This window comes from Desmodus rotundus, chromosome 7, assembly GCF_022682495.2.
Source record: "Desmodus rotundus isolate HL8 chromosome 7, HLdesRot8A.1, whole genome shotgun sequence".
NCBI lineage: Eukaryota > Metazoa > Chordata > Mammalia > Chiroptera > Phyllostomidae > Desmodus > Desmodus rotundus.
The window spans coordinates 16,745,399-16,766,328 of record NC_071393.1 but is presented as its reverse complement, the minus strand read 5'-3'; the positions used below and the strand labels follow the sequence as shown (position 1 = coordinate 16,766,328).

The window sequence follows — 20,930 nt, the reverse complement described above, 5'->3', positions numbered from 1 at the left end:
TCTCTTGGCCTTTTGGGAACCTTAGTACCTTGTTATACGAAAAGCCATAAAGACCTGAGAACACTAAACAGTGTATATTCTAGAGACACACTCACTTTTCATTGCACATGTTATTCCCATTTATGCCAGGTTACCAGCTTTCTTTATCTCCTTTCTGTATGGAATTAAAGGAAAGAAGCATAACTCTACCTAAGGTCTTGGCTACATCCAAGTCCTGCTGCATGTATCCAGTGCTCTTCTCTGTGTTTCCCAGAGACCAGTAGGCACTGCTCAGGGCAGAAAAAACAGAACCTCTCAGTTTGAGGCTGCAGGTGCCAATCTTCAGAGCAGCTTCTAAGACAACCACAGAGGCCCCATGATGGCCAGCTGTCAGGAGTTCCTGCCCAACCACAGACACGACCACAAAGGGACTCTTGTCCAGTTTCATTTTCTGAAGCTGCTGATAAGTGGGCTCGAGGGATTCTAGAGAAAAACAAAAGAAAGTAAGAAAATATAGGAGGATACACACAACAACCTTTTCTAAGATGCTCTAGAAACAAATGTTTATCATACCTTTTCATGGCCCATTTCAAGTGCAAACCCTCCAACCTTTAATCTAGTACCACCCTCACTGCCCACTTACCCACGTGACTCTGTAACACTCCCCAGTCCAGTCATCTCCTTCTCCTCACCCTCGCATGCAGGCGCTGCACTCCCTTCTCTCTTGGGCTTTCTTCGAGCCCGACGCAACCCCTTGCCTGGATGGTTTTTCCTTCTCTGTCCTGCCGCCGCCCTCTCAAGCTACTTACATGCATATTCCTCGAGTTCCACCCCTGCTGTATAGCGAGTGTCCCCAGTCCTCCGGCCCACATTAATCTTTGAATCTAAACTGCTACATTCTCACAGTTACTAGTGAAGCTTTACCTGTAACTATTTTAGAATTGTTCCAAGTGTGTTCATTTTAAAATATTTTCCCAGCTAAATCTGAAAACCACTGTAGGACTGTTTAATACTTTATTATAATTCCATAGCAATTGGCACAAAATAAAAAACTTGCCATTGCTACATATGTACAAGTCCCTAACATATTTGGAGTTCAATAAATGTTTGTTAAACCTGGACCTGAATGACTTGATTAATAAACCCTGTCCACCTTTTCCCCTGGAAGATGCAATAAGAGAAGCCCTCCCAACAAAACACCTGTCATCCTCACTGGGCACCTAGTGTCCACTGCTGCTTCTGAAGTCAGTATGACCAAATAAAAAAATATTATCAATTTCTGTTGTGACAAATGAACCATAAAGAAATCATCCAAGTTTACTAAGGTAAGGTGGAAGACAATATTAATGTTGATATTTTACTTTCATGTGATGTTTGCAAAGACACAGATTTGTAGTCAGGAAGCCAAAGGAATTTCTTCCCATTTGAAGTTAGTTTTGAGTGTAGATGACCTCTAAAACTCCTCCTCCCCCTTCCTCCTTTTTTAAAAGACAACTGCAGAGTGAATGACTGTAACCCTACAATGAGATGGCCCTTGGAACACATTCGTGGCTAGCTTTCCTGAAAAACTATTTCACATCAGTTGTTCCACTGCACACATGTACAAAACTATATAAAAGGTTGGTCTTTTTAAATTGTGAATCTCTCAGCCAGCAGTACTGCATTCAAGGGTAATTTTTACAATTTATGACTTGAAACCTCAAGTCTCCATTAAGGAACTCTTGTCTGAATCAACACTGCCATGTAAACCTCGAAACCTACTGCTGCCTAAAGAATTTTTTCCCCTCAATCAGATCTCTAGACAGAAAACAAAGAACATTTTTACACCTGTCAAGGTGCAAGCAGTACACAGAACCAGTAAATACTAGCTAACCAACAGGGTTAAATACCAGTGCAAGAACCCTGGAATTGCTGTAATAGAAAAGAACAATACTATACTGAAAGAACTATGAGCAGAATTTTGGTGGTACCCACTGATGGGTTCCGCAGCCAATTATAATCACAATAGCACCCCACTGGCCAATTTAGCAGAAGCAAAAATAATAGAATTTAAGACCTTAAAAGACTTTGAAAATGCCCTTCCTTTAGAAATGCATCTGAGCATGCAAGTGACTCAGCCAAGGTCAGACAGTGCGGGACAGCGTCAAGACAGAACACACTGCGGGTCTCTAAGGCCAGGCCCCATGACACCACACCAGGGAAATTCTTAGCTGCTCACAAAAGAAACCAATCCTGGCTGGTTTCAAGTAGAACAGAAATACACTGCGTGGCTATTGGGAAGGGTGGACAACCAGGCCTCCAGGTCCACAGTCAAAACCATGTCACAAAAGCTTCCTGATGAAGGCAACATAACTACTGCAACTAAACACTAGACAGCAAAGCCTCCAGTGCTGCCTCCACCACTACTGAATCCCACCATTAGACTATGGTGTCACCACTGCCACCCACCACCACCAAAACGCATTCCGTTTCAGCCTTTAGCTCCTGAATCAAAAGTGGTGTCCCAGCTTCAAAGTAGGGTGGGGAACTGGGATCTGATGGTTTATAGTGGGAGGCAGGAGGCAGAGCATGAGACAGGGATTCCCAACACACAGGAAGAGTGCTTAGACCCCAATAGCCCCAGATGGCTGACGGCCGGCAAAGACACCACGCTTCCACTGATGACTGTTTAAATCACAGCAACCATGGCTAACTTAAAAAAACAGCCATTTAACTGAACCTCTAAAACTACCCAGTAATGGAAAATCAGAGGGTTTTTTTGAGGGAAATTGAAGGAATTGAGGGAAATTTCCCACAGACGACTAAGGGAAATACTAGGAATATCCCCCTCCCCCCTCCAAAAAAGAAATAATCAATTGTACAAATTTTCACTAAATAAAAATAAAACTGAAGAAACAAGAGGTAAAAAATTCAGATTTCCTTTTGCAGTATGTAGGAAAGTATAAATACATTAAAAAGTAAGTTATACAGCAAACTCTCATACGGTACATGTTATTGGAGTTTGGAAAAGGGAGTGATTATCAAGAGTAATCAGAAAGCCTCAGGGAAGCAGAGCTTGATTTCTTGAAGAAAGGGTAAGATTTAGGTAAGTCATTGCATTTTTTCCTCAGTGGAGGGTACTCTAGGTGGAAAGTTTGTCCTAAACAAATGTCCAGGAGATAGGTACATGGATTAACAGGGACTGATGAGCAGGCCGGCTTGAGCAGAACAGAGATATTTATAGGGAAGAAAGCCAATATGGAAAAATGGAGAAAATACCGAGCTAAGGATAAAAAGATCTGGATTTCAAAGCCATGTAGCCTCCGTCTCTTCACTTTTTCAAATGTACAGATTGTGATCTGGGTGATGGTCACACAAATCCATATGTTATGCATGCATATGCATATGTGTGCACACGTATGTATAAATATACGCATACGCATACACGCATGTACCTATGTGTGCATCTGTGCACATGCACAAAAAATGTTCACTTTATATAAATTAATAATTTTTTCAATGTCAGATTTCTCTACTTTTGGCTATAATTATGTCTCTTAGGTCCACACTCACTAATCAGAAGCTCGGGTTAGCAGCAATACTAACCCAATCATTCCACTTTTATTTATCAAAAGCATTCATTCATGTTTTTGATGAATAAAAGTAGTATGGTACTTTTTTAATGTATAAAAATATACAAGCTGGACTAGGTAATCTCTAAGACTCTTTCCAACTATATTATTCTATGATTCTAATTCCTATTCTAGGGTAAACTTAGGCTGTTAGCAAACACACTGATTTTACAGTTTTATCAGGCCATATGGAACAGAGATCTGGAAGCCTATCGCTATTAAGATGTTTTTCTTTCTAGAAACTATACATAGCATATGAAATAGCTAACATCAAACCAACTCCATAAAAAGGTAAAATACCTATGCAACATTCATTGAAACCAGTAATGTTCTTTCAAAATGTAAAGGCTTTAATTATTTAAGATGAACAAAGCCACATTTCCTGATACCTAAAGAATTTTTAGGAATATAGCAGAGGCTAGTAGTAAATAATCACACTCTGCTAAAAGACATAGAGCAGTTCCTCAAATAACATCATTTTGTTCAATGTCATTTCATTGTAGCATTGATGAGATTCTGTAGGAACTTAACTTTTATTTATATTTAGCCTACAGTAAAATTGGCTACATTATATATCATTTTGCCTAAAGTCACAGAACCTAGTGACAATGTTAAGTAGAGACTTACTGTACTATATATCATCAGTTCTGAGATGCACATTCATTCACATTTTAACATCTCTGAATGTGGGGGTTAATATCTCTGAACCTGATGGTGCCTCACAATGATTTGTCTCTTCTATGTTCTAATGGGCCTAAAAGAGCTCTTTCGGTTCATATAAAAATAAAACGTTAAGTGATAAGGAAGAATTGTGTCATCATTTAATTATCAGCATTTTTTCTTAGTAATACATAAAATAAGGATGCCTCTTTCAATCCAGGGTTCTTTGCATTGGTAGGATGTGCTATGAGACCTCAGAGGAAAAAGGTGCTAACTCTACCTGTGTGGGTCTGGGAATGCAATTTCTTTCCAAAGGAATTGATGTCTTCATAGAAAATGGAGATATGAGGAGCCAGTGTTTTCCAAAAACGGCAGATAGAATGAAATAACTGTTTTCCAAAAACTGGATATGAGAATGAAAGAGAGGTAAGCTGTCTTATACTGAGGAGGATTGGCCTGTATCCTCTAGACAGTGGGGGAAATACAGAATGATGAATAAGACAGATGAGACTTATATGCTAGAAAGGCCATTCTGGAAGGATAGCAAAGCATAGACTGGTTTAGGAAAAGCCAGAAAATCCAGTTAGAGGAAAAGTTCTGTATTTGCCATAACAAAATAGATGGAAAACAAGGGATAAATTTCAGACCTATTTAGAATTTTTAAACTTATAGAACTTGAGAAAAAAGAGTATTTAACAGGCACGATGCCTTATTCCAATGAATGATACAAAGGACTGTCTCCCATGGATCGATCACCTTCAAGGTAACTAACATTTTTGTAGACTTCAATCTGTTTAAGGCACTAAAAACACTCTGCAACCTTTCAAATTATCCTTATAACATTCCTCTACATTATGACTAAAAAGGCTTCAACTTTCCTGAAAAAGCTGGTGAGACCACTACCAATTACTCTTAGATGTATCACTGAAACATACGACTGAACTGCAAATCTGGAAGACGGGGAGGAACAGTCCTGGAATGAATCTCTAAACAGGGATCCAAAGAAAGAACAGCAACTATTGATAAGGTAAGCAAAGTATTATGAGGGTAAAGTACTCCCCCCAAAAGTAAAATTTAGAGATAAGGTTCATAATATTCACATAATTTTAATTTTTATCTTTCCTAAGCTAATTCCCTAAAGAGGAAACTAAGTTAAAAACCACTGGGCTTGTCACAAAAAGACAAGTATTATATGATTCCATATACATAAGATACCTAGAGCAGTCAAATTCAGAGAGACAGAAATAGCACAGTGTCTGCCAGGAGCCGTGGGGAGAGAGGGATGGGGAGTCACAGTTTAATGGGTACACACTGTCAGCTCGGGAAGATGAGAAAGTTCCAGAGAGGGAGAGTTGTGATGGGTGCGCAACGCTGTAAGTGTATGTAATGCCACTGAATTTTATAACTAAAAATGGTTAAAATGGTCAATTTTACATGTATGTCGTGTATACTTTACAACAATTTAAACAAACTTGGGTTCATACTAAAAGCAAAACTTAGCCCTCCTCAAAAAAATGAAAATAACAACTGACGTTTTGCACTTTGTCTAAGCCACTTCACATTTTTCTGGGTTTGTGTATTTATTTATATTTTACTTCATTCAAAAAAGATGCAAATGCCTTTTATAGAAATAAGGTGGAAAACACAGAAGTCATCGTGAGTGGAAAGCAGGGGCAAGACAAGGAAACTCAGCATACAGACAGGCAGACACACTTCCCAAAGGTGGCCAGGACGCCGGGCTCCGTGCTTCAGAGGACGATGCAGAAGTGTGCATGATCACTTTAAAGATTCCGGACCATCAACACTCATGAGGAACTTGGCTTCTCCTAAAACTGAGGGCTGAGAGAAAGGTCTTTCGCGGATGCTCAGTAAAAGGACCGTGTGCATGGCGCCCTGTTCATTCCGCACCCACAGCACTGCACCTGCTGCCGAAAGTGCAAGCGCAGGGTTATTACTGCTGCTACCTCCACTCCTCCGCGAGAAGACCGGGCTTTGCACTGCAAAGGGGAAGCACCCTGCAGGTTGCCCGCCCTCACAGCCCAGTGTCTGACTCTGAGAACGACATCAGGAGCGGACCTTACCTTTGCCCCTTTGCAGACAAGGACCGCAGTGCAGAGAGTGAGCGGTCTTGTTCCGTCAATGGAAGAGCAAGTGACAGTGCTGAAATTTGATTCCAATCCCTTTTTTTTTGGGGGGGGGGGTCTATATTTTTTAACATAGTATTTCAGAAAGAGGCCTACTGTGAAAAGTGGCTGCCACCTCAGAGAGTTCACCAAGCACGGACAATTAGGAAAATAAAAGGTGAGCCCCAATTTGACCCTGAGAAAAAGCTTATACATTCAAAAGCCATTTGCCACCAGCACTTCATAAAATCAGCTTCCCTGGATCCTCTGGAGCTGGTAGAAACGCTATGACAGGTGATAGTCCACAAATGTAACAGTTTTTAGATTACCAAATTAACAGGAGGAGGGAAAATATACACAAGAGAACCCTCAGCAGGAAGCAGCCCTGGTGTCTTTAGAGGAACAAAGACAGGTAAACTCAATCTCACTTTGTAATTATATTATTAAATCCGTGGTTGGCAGTAGTACTATGCTACACCATCCAAATTTGCATAAACATTTACAAGCTACAATGAACTGAAATTGCTGCAAGACTATCTAAAAAGAAGAAATGGAAAACAGTAACAGGATAACTTAAAAAGTCATAAAAAAGATAATATCATTTTGTATTTGTACTTATTTTTACATTTTCATTAATGATTTACAGGAAGCTCATTATATATAATGTTGTAAATATGACCACAGGAGAAATAGTTTAACTGATATCTGGTCAGTGAGTATAGGTGAAACCATAAAAATAAAGAAAAACTGACTGAATTCAGCTAGCAATACAGGCAGCAACACTATTTTAAAAATCAAGTCATTTTCAATGTGGATAAATGTAACATTTATTTGGGAACAAGGGTATATTCATATAGATTGGCCCTACCTTTTTTAAAAAATGAAATCTTGAAACTCCCAAAAAAGGCCAAGCCCCAGGAAAGCTGTGCATATCAGGGGAGCTTTGCTTGCTCACATGAGCATCTGTGCTGGGGAGCTTTCTCTGTTGCATTTAAGAATTACAAAACAAAAACAACTGACACAACAGGTCAGACCTGGGTGAAGTGACCCAGATTGCACCGCCATGCAACAACCGCAGAAACTTAGGAAGCTGCAGGAAGCTAAACTAAAATGGGTAAAAAATGGGCAGTAAATAATGATAGATTGTGTGGATTACAATCCTATGACAAACAAAGAGAGGCAGGTCATCAAGATGGGAGATGATGCATAGAACACCACCGTGAAAAGAAACAGTGTCTCGGTAAAATGTTAATAAGAAAAGCCCACCTGGAGGAAAGACAGTGGTAAAGGCAATGCTAAAAATAAATGAGATAGATTAAATTGCCTAAGGAAAGAAAAGAAAATATTGAAGCGCTCCAGGCACCTGTAAGATGCAGCTTTCTCCAGGGTCGGCCTTAGGTCACTCAGCGTAAGCTGGGAAAGAACATGGCACAGAAAACCCTAAGGGCAACAGCGCACTAGGCTATTTCTCACAGTGCAGGGGAGATTTCCTTACATTTATCTAAGCAAATTGCTTCAAAGGCACAACAGTAAGTATGATTCTGCTGATCTCAACATGTTCACTGCAATATTCTAAGGCAGCAGCAGAAACACTTCAAAATAAAGAAGTGATATCTTCATGAGCTAAATAAAAAATGTTCCATGTAAAGTACTTGTGGAGGGGTGTAGGGAGAGAATAAGAAACCATGAGAAAACCGGAAAGGGGAGAGAAATGGATTTTTTTTTTGTCCACGCACACCCCACCCCCACCCCCTAAGCCCTGGAGCTCTAAAGCGCATCTGCTCTGAGTCGGAGTTTATTAACAGCAGGTCCCCCGGTGGGAGAAGCCACTGGGTTCCTGCAGCAAAGACTCAGCTTTGTGTGGAGTTATAAAATCGCACTCAGAGGTTTCCTTACCCACTTGTTTCCTAAAACGTGAAATCTTTGACTTTCAGGAAAATTTTTTTAGACCTGTGAATTGCCCAGAGACCATAGGAGTACCATTTAGTTAATCAAACTGTTACTTAGCATACATTTTGAGTCAAATACTGTATTAGCCAGGATATTAAAACACTAATGCTGCAAATATTTTCAAATCTATATAAAACGTATACTGATACTGCTATCAAAAAGTTTAGGTTAATTCAAAAATACCCCTTTTCAGAAACAAAAATAGAGTTCTATTTGACATAATCGAGTTAACACAAAACGATATTAGCTTTCCACTATACGTCTGTCATAAATCTACCTTAGTGTCTCCATCATTGCAAAAATGACAGTCGATGTACACTTTCAACCCAATCTTCCCAAGAGCTCATTCCTCAAAAATCAATGTTCCTCCAAGAGAAGCCAATCTGTTCTGGGCATTAGAACCTCTCTAACCTCCTTAGCACTACATTCAATCCATTGTTTTCCCAGAATGCCAATCGGTATAAAGTAGAAAAATAGGAGAAAACCATTTAAACTAGCGTCTGTTTCTCTCTTTCCTTTTAATTCAACCTAATCTTGTAATGCTCCCCCTAAAAATGTTGCACACCCAGCCTACAGTTACATCTATTTCCTTTTATGAAATATTAGCATGTTTAACTAACGTCTTCTCTTATTTTATTATTTCTAGATGGCATACTGATCCAACTAAGCAAATCAATTTACTACTAGAGGGCATTATGATTCAGAAGTACAGAATCTTAGAACTACGAAATACATGAAGAATCTTCAGATAGGTCTAAAATCCAGATGTCAATGCATTTACTCACAGTCATATATTATAGTTAGTTAACGCAGAAGTCCGGAATGTTATCTAGGTCCACAGACTTCTAGGCCAGTAGCCTTACACCATCCTATTCTGGCTCATTGTCAGCTACTGACTGTGATTCTTGATCTTCCTTTGTCTGAAATATATAACCTCTTTTAAGGCTACTAAAATAGAAACTTATTCCTGTGGAGATGAGCACAGAACTTTGAGAAAAAGCCAAATTTAACCAAGTTAAATTTGTTCTAAGGACAAATGGTTAGCATCTAAAAATGTTCTGTTATTTCTTCTTCATGCTCTGAAATTTCTTTCCAGAAGATAGATCTAGAAAAATATGAAATATCTACCCTATTATTTATTTCCTGGAACCACATTAAGAGAAACATTGTGAGAGAAAAATGGGATCTATTATTGACTTTAGACAAATAAACAAAATAGCCATTACTTTCAATAATGTGTAAAAATCATAGTGTAACTTTGTCTTTAATAAAGATACCTTAAAAGTTAAAAATAAATAAATAAAATATACAGTCTTAGCAAATCTGATAGCCCATCAGTTCTCAACACCTGCACCTAAAGTCTTCGAAGGCCAGAATACTCTACTTTACCTCGTGTCAGACCAAATACTGTATTACACTTACCTCTCATGGGCGATTTCATGGCAGCTTCCACCATCCCCACCAGAAGCTGGAGGCTCTTGGGGTCCTGAGCCAGTCCAGACGCAAAGGCTGCCAGGGCATCGGCATGACGTCCGAGATACTGGAGGGCAACACCCTGTCGGAAGTATGCCTGAAAACAAAGAAAACAGGACGCATGTTTTACTTACACACTGTGCTCCAACAAGGATGATGTTGATTCTTTATTAGAATGAGTCAGCAGAACTAAGATTGAGATGGTCCTAATTCAAAAAACCTGGTAATAGTTTATAATCAAATCTAACTTCTTCCCACATCATAAAATGTAAGCATACTTCTTTCAGGCCAATTATATTTTCAACCATTCTTTTCACTTCTAGAACACATAAATTTTATCACATTCTTTGGCACTTACTCACATATTGCTTTTATTTTTTGACAATGTAAAAAATATTTCTTATCCCACCTTCAATAGCATAAGCTCCTCAAGGACAGGGTTTTGGAGATTTCTTCACATCTCACCAAAGTATGTGGTACAGTGCAAGATAAACAAGAGATACTCAAATTCCACTTATTTTACATTTTTCCCTTTTATATAATTAATGGAAAAATCAATGTGATTATTAAAATTTTAATGAATAACATAATATGGCTATATTTAATGTAGTATTTCAGACATAATATTAAAAAGCTGCTATCTAAAATGTGTGTGCTTTGCTTAGAAACAAAATAACACTGTTGTCATTTTCTTTCATTGGACTAGTTTTATAACTAGTATTAGTTGTTGAGTGTAGCAGAACATCCTTCCTTCCAGCTAATTGCAGAAAGGGCCAGGAAATTAACAAAATATTTACATTTTAGAACAGTCTTAAGAAAGTGCAGTTTGGTTTCAAGCACACAAAGTAAAAACAAGTAAATGAACAAGGTGTTGCCAGTACATAACCAGCAAAGGACCCTGTACCTGATTAACTCACACGTAAAAGTGACATATTACTGTATTCACTCTATATAACATGGTCCAAAATACTTAGCCTCCCATTTATCTTAAACATTCTACAATACTACATGTTTAACTTTTCAGTCCAATATAGTTTGAGTTGTCACAAATTGTATTCATGGGATCTAAATGAAGTTTCAAACAACTCCTAAAACTATTACTCACTAAACTTAGTAATTTTATAATTTTGTATTACATACACATACACACAGAGTGAGAGAGCACCTTTAATGTTTACAAAGCATATTTACTTATTTCATTTTTACAACTACCCTTTGAGGTAATTTAAGATGTGTAATACTATCCAGTGTTTCCATTAGGAAACACTCCATAAACAGAATGAATACTCATAGATTATTGCATGCTATCCAGACTTCTATTAAACTACCAGCAGCTGCTAAAACTCAAACCCCCAGTAAGACAACAACCTGTAAATGTACTTTCATTACTAATTCATACGATCACTTCCTTTCACAGGGCTCAGCCACTGTTTTAATCTTTAATGTATTTTATGGGCATTTTTCACTATCCTTTTCATTTCACCTTTTAGGTGATTTCTAAGACCCAAGAGGCAATACATGTCACATCCCAACTACAAACAACAGAGTTAATGTAATTTCAGAAATGCTATATTAAAGCTAAACTAAAAGAATTTAAATTTTTTAATATAATATGTACATGTCAAATACCTGCAAACTGTAATTATAACTTATATAGAGAAAAAAGATGTCTTTAGTCATTGATTTCCGGTATATATTTTAAAAAATACAAAAATTTATGTCATAATCATTTTACAATATATGTAAATCAAATCATTATACTATATAACAAACTTATTCAGTGCTTTATGTCAATGATATCTCAATAAAACTAAAATAACACAAAAATCTTAGTTGCAAAGGATTTTAATAATTTCTTATATATTTAATGCAAAACTTTATATCATTCATTATTTCACTGACAGAACTAATTTCCCTATTTGCCAACTGAAATCACTAAAAAATATTATTTATCTACTTATTAAGTAGGCAAAGTGTGTTAAATGCCAGTTATGGTATCAAGTTCACACAGCAGTTAAAGAAGAGTGTGCGTGTTTTGTTTTCCTAGGACACTCAGTAATTAGATGAGAAAAGGTGACTGACTGGACCCTGTTGCCCACAATCATGGCTTCCTTTCCTGAGGAGAAAATTTTGAAAACGTGTAGAAGGCTCAGAGGTCTCCCTTGGTCTTCCCTCATTTCCTTCCACAATCACCAACCCAACTTGGTAAGATTTTTCTCAGTTAAAAGCTTAGAGTCATACGCCTGACAACATAGCTTAGTAAGCCAAGCTCTGACAACCCCTGTTTCTAACTCAGAGTGTGGCCTCCCACTTTGTCCCATGCAATATTCATTGCATGTGTGAATACTGCTGAATAAAAATTAGTTACTGACACTTCTGTGAAGGCTATGCCACTATGAAATTCAAGTGAATGATAATGAAACCTAGATTGTGGGTTACTGTGATAGAATAAAAAGAATCCAGCACAGTGCCTGACAGAGGAAGCACTCAATATGATTAGCTATTTTGATTATTAGTTGTTAAGAAAAGAATCACATAATTACAAACTAACAGAATGTAAGTAGTCCAACATATATTCTATTATTCAATATAATATTATTCATTCTTATCACTGCTTCATTCACTCCTCCCCTTGCTCCATAACAGACTGTTGGCAACTGGGAACTCACTGCTGTTAGGCTACCAGACAAAATCTGAACCACCTGATGAAAAGAAATTGGCGCAATCAGGCCTTGGGAGATGCAGCAGCCGCCCACTGGATCCTCTGCCAGCCTCTTCCAAAGCAAAGGTCAAAATGTGCTGAAATTCACAGCTGTTTGCCATAGCTTCAAGAAAACTGATGTAATCTGCTATAGCCTATCTGCTTTACCCTATTGATTCCTGCTACTAATTTTTCTCTTACTCATAAACAGAGGTCTCGAAGGAAGCTGCTTCATCTTGGAAAGAGGAAATTTTTCGTCACTTAGGATTGAACAGAGGTAATATATGTGCAGGATGCCAAGAGAAGGTGGGGCCTATGAAGCAATATTGAACACTTGGTGGCCACCCAACCTCGGAAAACATATTCCTCTGCCTCAGCAGCCCCCCACAGACACCACATTCTGGTCACTGGTTATGCCACAGATGGAGAAGGAAGGGCAACAAGAACTGACTGTTGAGAGCACCTACCTTGAGAACAGTGGTTTGAACCTGAAGCTTTAGCCAAGAAGAGAAACTTACGGGGAGCTAGTTACGGGGAAACTACACTGGACTAAAGGTGGGATGCCTGGTTTACTTTTTTTGTTATTCACCACAAAGAACCCTCAGTGGTTATTCCACGCATGCTACTAAACCACCTCACACACACATAGATTCAAGAATAACTCCTTTCCTCCCTCCCTCCCTCCCTCCCTTCCACCCTCCCTTCCTTCCATTAATATTCCCTAAAAATCTACAGCACTAGGCACTGTGATATGTACCACAAATACAAAGTAACAAAGACAGGACTTGTACCTTCAGTGTGATCACAGTCTAGAGGGAAAGAATACAAAAAGCAATAAATGTCTTGACTGCAACCTGCAGAACTGTTTACTAGTTGTAAAGTTTTGTAATATTTCTGTAGTAATAAAAATATAACTAATGACTAAAGTATTTATGCCCTGTTGTTAAAACTGTTAGTATTTGTTCTTTATTATGTGGCCATTCTTCTCACCTCAGAGAGTTTGCCATAGACTAAATGTTTGTGTCCTTCCAAAATTAATATGTTGAAACCTACTCATCAATTTAATGGTATTTAGAGGTTGGGATTTGGGGGGAGATTAGGCCACAAGAGGCACACCCTCATGAATGGGATTAGCACCCTTATAAAAGAGACTACAGAGAGCCCCCTCTCCCCTTTTACCGTGTAAGGATACAGCAAGAAGACAGCTAACTATTAACAAGGACGTGGGCCCTCAGAAGACACCAAATACGCAGTCACCTTGATCTTGGACTTCCCAGTCTCCGGAACTGTGAGAAATAAATGTTTGATGTTTAAGCCACCCAGCCTATGATATTTTGTTAAGCAGGCCAAAAAACTAAGAAAGGGTTAAAGTAAAAACCCTCAAAGACGAAACATGTGAAAGAGTAAGCTATTCGCCCTTTAAGTACCACTGGAAGCAAGGAAAGGCCTCTAAGTCTTCGCTTTGAACACTCCACTCCTCGGGCACACTTCTACAGCATCCCTAAACCCAACAATCTAACACCCTACTCTCCCACGGCTCAAATGACTTAAGAGGTAAGCTACTATGTTCAGCGGTACATACCTATATTTATAACAAAACAGAACAAAAATATGTAATAATCTTTAAATTAAGAGTATTCATTTACACATAGAATACACAGTCTATTACTTAGTTCAACCACTCACAAATATTATGCCTTCAGTTTAATCTGTACATTTTTCTTATTGTTGTTCAGGTACAGTTGTCTCCGTTTTCCTGCCACCACTTTTCCCTCCCTAGCCACCCCTACCTTCCACCCTCAATCCTAACCCCTCTTTGGCTTTGTTTATGAGTCCTTTATACATGTATTTTAATGTTCCTAATTTGTCTTTCACTGTTTGAATTTCAACTTTTTTTACATCTTCTGAAGAATAAATATCTGTCACTGTAACATAATGATATACCTACCTGCTACCACATCATCACCATCTTTTTAAACAATATTTATAAATTATGTAACTATTCTACTGAATTTCCTTTATTTTATTTAAAAATGCTAAATGAGGAAAACAGAAATGCTGATACTAGTTTTTAGAAAGAAGCAGCATTAATCTATAATTTAACAGAACTGGATCAAAAAATGAAAATGATTAGCCTTGACCAGTGTGGCTCAGTTGGTTGGGCATCATCCTGCAAAGTGAAAAGTCATCAGTTCGGTTCCCAGTCAGGGCACATGCCTGGGTTGCAGATTCAGTCCCCAGTTGGGGCACATGAGAGAGGCAACCGATCAATGTTTCTCTCTCACACAGATGTTTCTCTCCCTCTCTTTCACTCTAAAAATAAATAAATAAAATATTTTTAAAAAATGACAATGATTACAGGGTGCCAAAAGCACAAAACCTTTTAATATCCCTGGATATACGCAGAACAACTAACTATACTCAGTCGTGAAAGAAAAAAATAAAATGAAGGAATACATAAAAAATAATTCTCAAAAGGAAAGGCACAATATGATACTTTATTTTTTGGTTCTCTAGGAATTAACACTCCCCATTCATTGCATATGTCAATCTTCGTTTAATATTTTCGTATCTGATATTTCATATGTTTAACTTTCACATGCTTTTTAAGGAATGCATAAATTGTACGCCAAAATAAAAGACTGCTTGTAGTATTTAAAACAGATACCCACCATGTGAGCAAAATATAAATATACATACTACTTCTATAAAATTTACTATATATTGCAAATTATACATTCTGCCACAAAAAAAAAGTGACATGGGTCCTGTGATTTCAAAATGTGACATAAAAATGAAGGCATAGGCCCATGCCCTCAGTAAGTTTTTACCATCTTGCATCAAATAGGCACCTGCATGGACACACACATGCAAATTATTTTTGTTCTGTGTTTGATGTGTATGTTTCATTTACAACAAGGAGAAATCAATAGCACACTCTTCAATGACAGAACAGTTCTCTAATAATGGTCATCTCTAGACGGCCACACGTGGACACTGAGCACTTGAAATGGGAATAGTGCAACGAAATTTTAAATTTTATTTCATTTAAAATACTGTAAGTGTGGCTAGTGGTCGCTGGAATAGATAGTGCAGTTCTAGAGTTTGATCTTCCTCTAACAACAAACCTCCAAACACAAATCTAAATCAGGAAGTGAAAGGGGACTACATTAAACAAGTGAAATAACTACTACAAAATCTCTGAACTAAGGCTATGTGACTTACTCCCCAGGGGGAAGTGGTGGAAGAGGAAAGATTCCTATGGCTGACACTGAAATCCACTCGCAGTTACACTGTAGCTGTGTGCCAAACTGTGACCACACAAAACACGGAGGTTCAGCTGCCTGTTACCACAAAAGCCAACGCGTCAGGCAGAGGCTGGTACAAAAGGAAAGAAGTTTTATTCAGGTGCTGACAACCTGGGAGAATGGCAAACTTCAGTCTCAAAGCCTATCTCATCTTCCTGCCACGGAAAAAGTCCAACTGTCCTCAGCAAAGCCAAGACAAAAGCCAGTATCCAGAGTTCCTGCTCCATTTTAAAGTACGGTCCTTTGGAGCAGTCTCCGTCCCCATCCAGGTGTCTTAGGTTGTTCCCGGCTGCTGTCCACTTCAGGTTCTCTCCTGGAGCCTGCGTGGCTGTGGGCCATGCGGCTGCCAGGGCCTCACGGTCACGTGCTCCCAGGAGAGAAAGCATGCCAATGCACTGGAGAGTGCATCACCTGAGCAAGAGAGGCTCCCTCCTGGAGGCCATGGTTCACGTGGTCCATGAAGAGAGCATTCAAGTGCATCTGTTCTCCAGGTCACGAGCAACAGTGCTTCTTTATTGCCCCAGGATTATATTAGCTTGGGGGTGGGATGGACAAGGTGTCCTCTCAAAATGACCAATCAGTTTCCCAAACTTTTGCATGCTTCAAGTGGGTCCACCTCCCAACCAATCCCTACTTTCCCCAGGCTAGACTGACAGGCCTCATCGGTCCAGAACCTTCCCCTGCACCATTTCGACTTCTGTGGCATATGTGCCTGCCTTCCTCTGGTCCCACCCCCAATCTGGTATGGGCAGGGGGCAGGAGGGCGGCTTTTATTCTATCCAATTACTTTGCTAGCTTTTCACACACTCCATGTAGAACCTCCCCCTGCCACCCCAACTGACTATTTCACAGTAACAAAACTTCAGGTTCTACTTTCACTTACAGAGAGGAGGATACTGATGATCTCAAAGGGTTACAACAATAGTTGCAAATTGATATCATATATTAAACATAAAACAGAGTGGGTAACTTTTTAAAAAATTGAAGAGGCGAATTTGTCACAAAGTGTTACTATAAATTTGGCATTTACTAATCAGATGACTCACCTGCATCACCAGCCTGCAGATTAGAAATCACCTGTGGTAAAGTGGGGGAGGGGCTGACAAAAATCAAGGCCAAAACAAAACTTAATGATCACAACGATCACCTTGAGTCATTAAGGAAACAGCTAAAACTTAGGTTTGGCATCTTCTATTCCAAAGGCCTATAAAGCCTATAGAGAAGCCTATATTTGAGGGGAATTTTTAAATTAAAAATGAAACTGCCTTATGACCCAGCAATTCTGGGGGTTTATCTGAAGAAACCCAAAATACTAATTCAAAATATATATGCACCCCTATGCTATTTGCAGTATAATTTACAAAAGCCAAGCTATGGAAGCAACCCAAGTGCCCATCCACAGTCAAGTGGATTTTAAAAAAAAAAGCTACAGTACACTTACATAATACAATATTACTCGCCCCCCAAAAAGAATGAAATCTTACCATTTGCAACAGCATGGATGGATCTAGAAGATATTATGATAAGTGAAATAAGGCAGTCAGAAAAAGACAAATACCATATGATTTCACTTATCTGTGGAATCTAAAGAACAATAAATGAACAAACAAAATAGAAACACTCATAGATACAGAGAATAGACTGATGATTTGCAGAGGGGTGGGGGATTGGGAGACTGGGTGAAAAAGGTGAAGGGATTGAAAAGTACAGATTGGTAGTTACAAAACAGTCATGGGGATGTAAAGTAGAGCATAGAAAATACAGTCAATAATATTGCAATAACTACACTGGTGCTAGGTGAGTACTGGAAGTATCACAGGAACACTTTGTACAGTGTATGGTTGTCTAATCACTATGTTGTACACTGAAGCTAATAAAAAATAATATTGAGCCAGGCAGGGTAACTTCGTTAGAGCGTCATCCTGATACACCAAGGCTGCAGGTTCAATCCCCAGCCAGGGCACATACAAGAATCAACCAATGAATGCATAAATAAGTAGAACAAACTGATGTTTCTTTCTTTCTATCTATCTATCTATCTATCTATCTACCTACCTACCTACCAATCTACCTATCCCCCCTTCCTCTCTCTCTAAAATCAAAACATAAAAATTTTTTAAAATATTGAATGTAACTATAATTGAAAATAATTTAAAAATTTATTTTAAATTGATTTTTTAAATGTTTACACTTATAGTGGTTGCTTGTGTAGGCTTTAATTATCTAGTAAATTCACTATTTGGGAAAAACATCATGTGCAAGTTAAATAAGGTTCTTTGGCCTAAGTGGAAAAGAGGACCAAAAATGTATTTGTCAAAACATGAAACAGTCCTTCCTCTCTGAGCTTATCCTAATACGCTGATGACTAGGATTACTACAAAATGCAGGAGCCTGGTCTCAGCATATCTGTCCTGCCACTATTATCAGAGGTTTGCACATACATGTAGGTGTTTTATTTTCCAGAACCTCTTACAGCTATCATTTGTGCAACGGCGATCTTTGCCCAGCACTGTGGCAGGTGCTTCCCGGGGTTCATCAATAACCCTCACAATATTCTGCACAAGTTTTCATGACAACTGTTACAAAAAAGAGGTGATCGTGAAAACTGCCCCAAATCAGACAGCTGTGAAAAGGGACAAACCTGCTGCCAAACTGTTTCCACTACTCTACACTACCTCTTTGATTAAAAAAAAAATTAATAGTATGCAATTAACCTCTAAATCAAGCCTTTTGTCTGGGAATTCTTGTACTTGCAAAATTCAACCTATGGAGGCAGAAATGAAGGAAAATCAGAAATGACACAGAAAATTTATGAACATGAATATTTAATCTCTATTCCATTAGCAACCGTTGATTGTAGAACAATTTTTAATGAATTGGATGGAAGGAAAATTCATTTCATTAACCTTTCATAAAAATGTATTATTATTGAACCAAACAGGCCACTGTACTTGCAACTCAGTTCGATGTTAATTAGATTACAGACATGAGGCTTTAAATCAAAGAGAAACAAAAGGAGCCATCAGCAAGCTTTTCAGCCAATGTTGTTTGTTTGCTGGCTAAAATGGATTTTTACCTGCAATACAATTTGCTATGCTTCTTTTATTTTGTGACATTTTCAAGTGAATTTTCTCTTGCTTCTATTTGCTGACACTTTACATTAAAAATAAAAATAAAACTTGAGAATCAGCAAAGAACACATTCTTCATGTAGCAATGTGTTTCACCTGCTCAGCTGGGAGTAATCATTCCTATCTCTGCAGAAAACTACACTTCTGTTTTTTACTAGTCTCTCTTATTGTATGCTGAAAGCACATGCAAGAGATTGGAGGCTATTTTAGAAAACACCATTATTTAGTTTGCAACCCAGAGTCAGAGGCCCAAATGGCCTCGACATAATGTTCTAACCAAATCTGCAGCTGTGAATTGCTTCTCTCCCCAGCATTGGCTTTTGGTACATTTGATATCAATTTCTAAAGGAAATGTGCTCCAATCCTGATTGTTTCATGTCACATCAGCTATTTCTTTTCCAGAAATTACTTTTAAATTAATGTATCTAGTGTTAGGGCAACATATTTTTAAAAGAAATTCGAAATTTGATAAGAAGTTAAATAAAAGATGAAATGAAAACCAGGAGTTAAATAACTAAGGTGTCATTTCCTAGCACTGGAGGGATTCTCAATGTTAAAGCACATGTCAGATTATAAAATGTGTGTACCATAATCTGGAGTTGCTCTTCTAAATTTTAAAAATAAACAGTGAAAGAAGTCTGAAGTCCCCTAGAGCAATGGGTTTGATCTTTGCATGTCATGCCTTCATTCTATGGGTGTGGCACAGCAGTATAAAGTTGTGCCAGGATAAAAACCAGGCGGGGGCGGGGGGAGGGGGTTGTTCCTGAACATTCTCCAAGAAATCATCTGGCTGCAGCATGAGTTTGGGGCCCCTGCCCTACTACTCCTCCCTCCACCCTGGAACACAGAGCACGTGTGCCTTCCTGTTACCTGAAAACAGTGGGTCCCAGGAGCACTGGGAGGAGTCTCTGCCCACAGGCCAAGATGGCGGATGGGGGTGGTCCTTACACTAAGTGCCAACAGCTAGAAATATGAATGGATAGGGCCCAAACATGCTCAGAAAGCTAGAGAGATGAACGCGTAGGTCACCACAGAAAGCTAGAAAGAAATCGGATGGGGAAAAAAGCCCTCTCCCTCTATCTCTATAAGAACCTCCGGCCTGAGCAGGAAGACTGAGATGGTCTTAGAGACAGGAGTCCCATTCTCCCAGGTTGTGTGTCACCTAAATAAACCTCTTCCCTTTGGCACAAGCACCTGTCTCACAAGTTTGGCTTTTGTGGTGGCAGGCAGTCACACCTCTGGTTTTGTTCGGTCACATTCACAGACATAGCTAGTCCTAGGGAATATGGTAAGACCAGAAGCAAAATGGAAAAAATAAAGGTGAGCAGAAACAATGGTAGATTCAGAAAAACAGTGAAGTCAACAACATGGGAATTAAAGGATCCTGAATTCTCACTATTAGAAAACACCACTTGGCATCTCACCTCCCATAATGTAGATATACCCAAACCATGCCATATTAATGGGAAGCCACACCCTCTAGAAGCAACCTATCAGAAATTATTGCTGCTAAGTGCTACCTATTGGGATATAGGAGTTCTCTATAAGGCTTCCTTAAGCAGATAAAATTCAACCAGTAGTGACTTATTCCTTGATCTTTCTGACTTTTCTGATCTATCAACTCTTGCTTTTCTCATCAAATTGTAATTCAAATGAGGGTCTGTAAGGGCAAAGCCATACAATAATATAACATAGCTCCTGAAATGTCAAATTTATTTGAAGTTTCTGAGAGAGAATATGTTTAATTAATAAACTTTATTTTGAGGGTAATTCTAAATTCACAGCAAAACTGAGTGAAAGGTAGAGAGAATTCATATATAACCACTGTTCTGACACATGTACAGCCTCCCCCACTATCAATATCCTGTACCACAGTGGTACCTTTCTACAATCAATGGAGAATTATTTTGATATGAAAAATTATAAAATAAAATAAAGAGTTGACACAATTTCAGAAAGGAAGGAAGGGAGGGAGGGAGGGAGAAAATATTTTAA

At 38.6% G+C, this 20,930-nt stretch overlaps 1 protein-coding gene across 3 annotated transcripts in view; it reads right to left on the bottom strand.

The window, feature by feature from the left end:
• Positions 1-20,930, bottom strand: part of TTC28 (tetratricopeptide repeat domain 28) — a 569,569-nt gene that overhangs the window by 275,321 nt on the left and 273,318 nt on the right. For all 3 annotated transcript variants that reach the window (XM_053927916.1, XM_053927917.1, XM_024567189.3), the window contains 2 exons: positions 9,746-9,893; positions 190-462 (listed from right to left, as the gene is read on the bottom strand). In XM_053927916.1, coding sequence (XP_053783891.1) covers positions 190-462; positions 9,746-9,893 — 421 coding nt within the window. The remainder of the gene's footprint in view (positions 1-189; positions 463-9,745; positions 9,894-20,930) is intronic.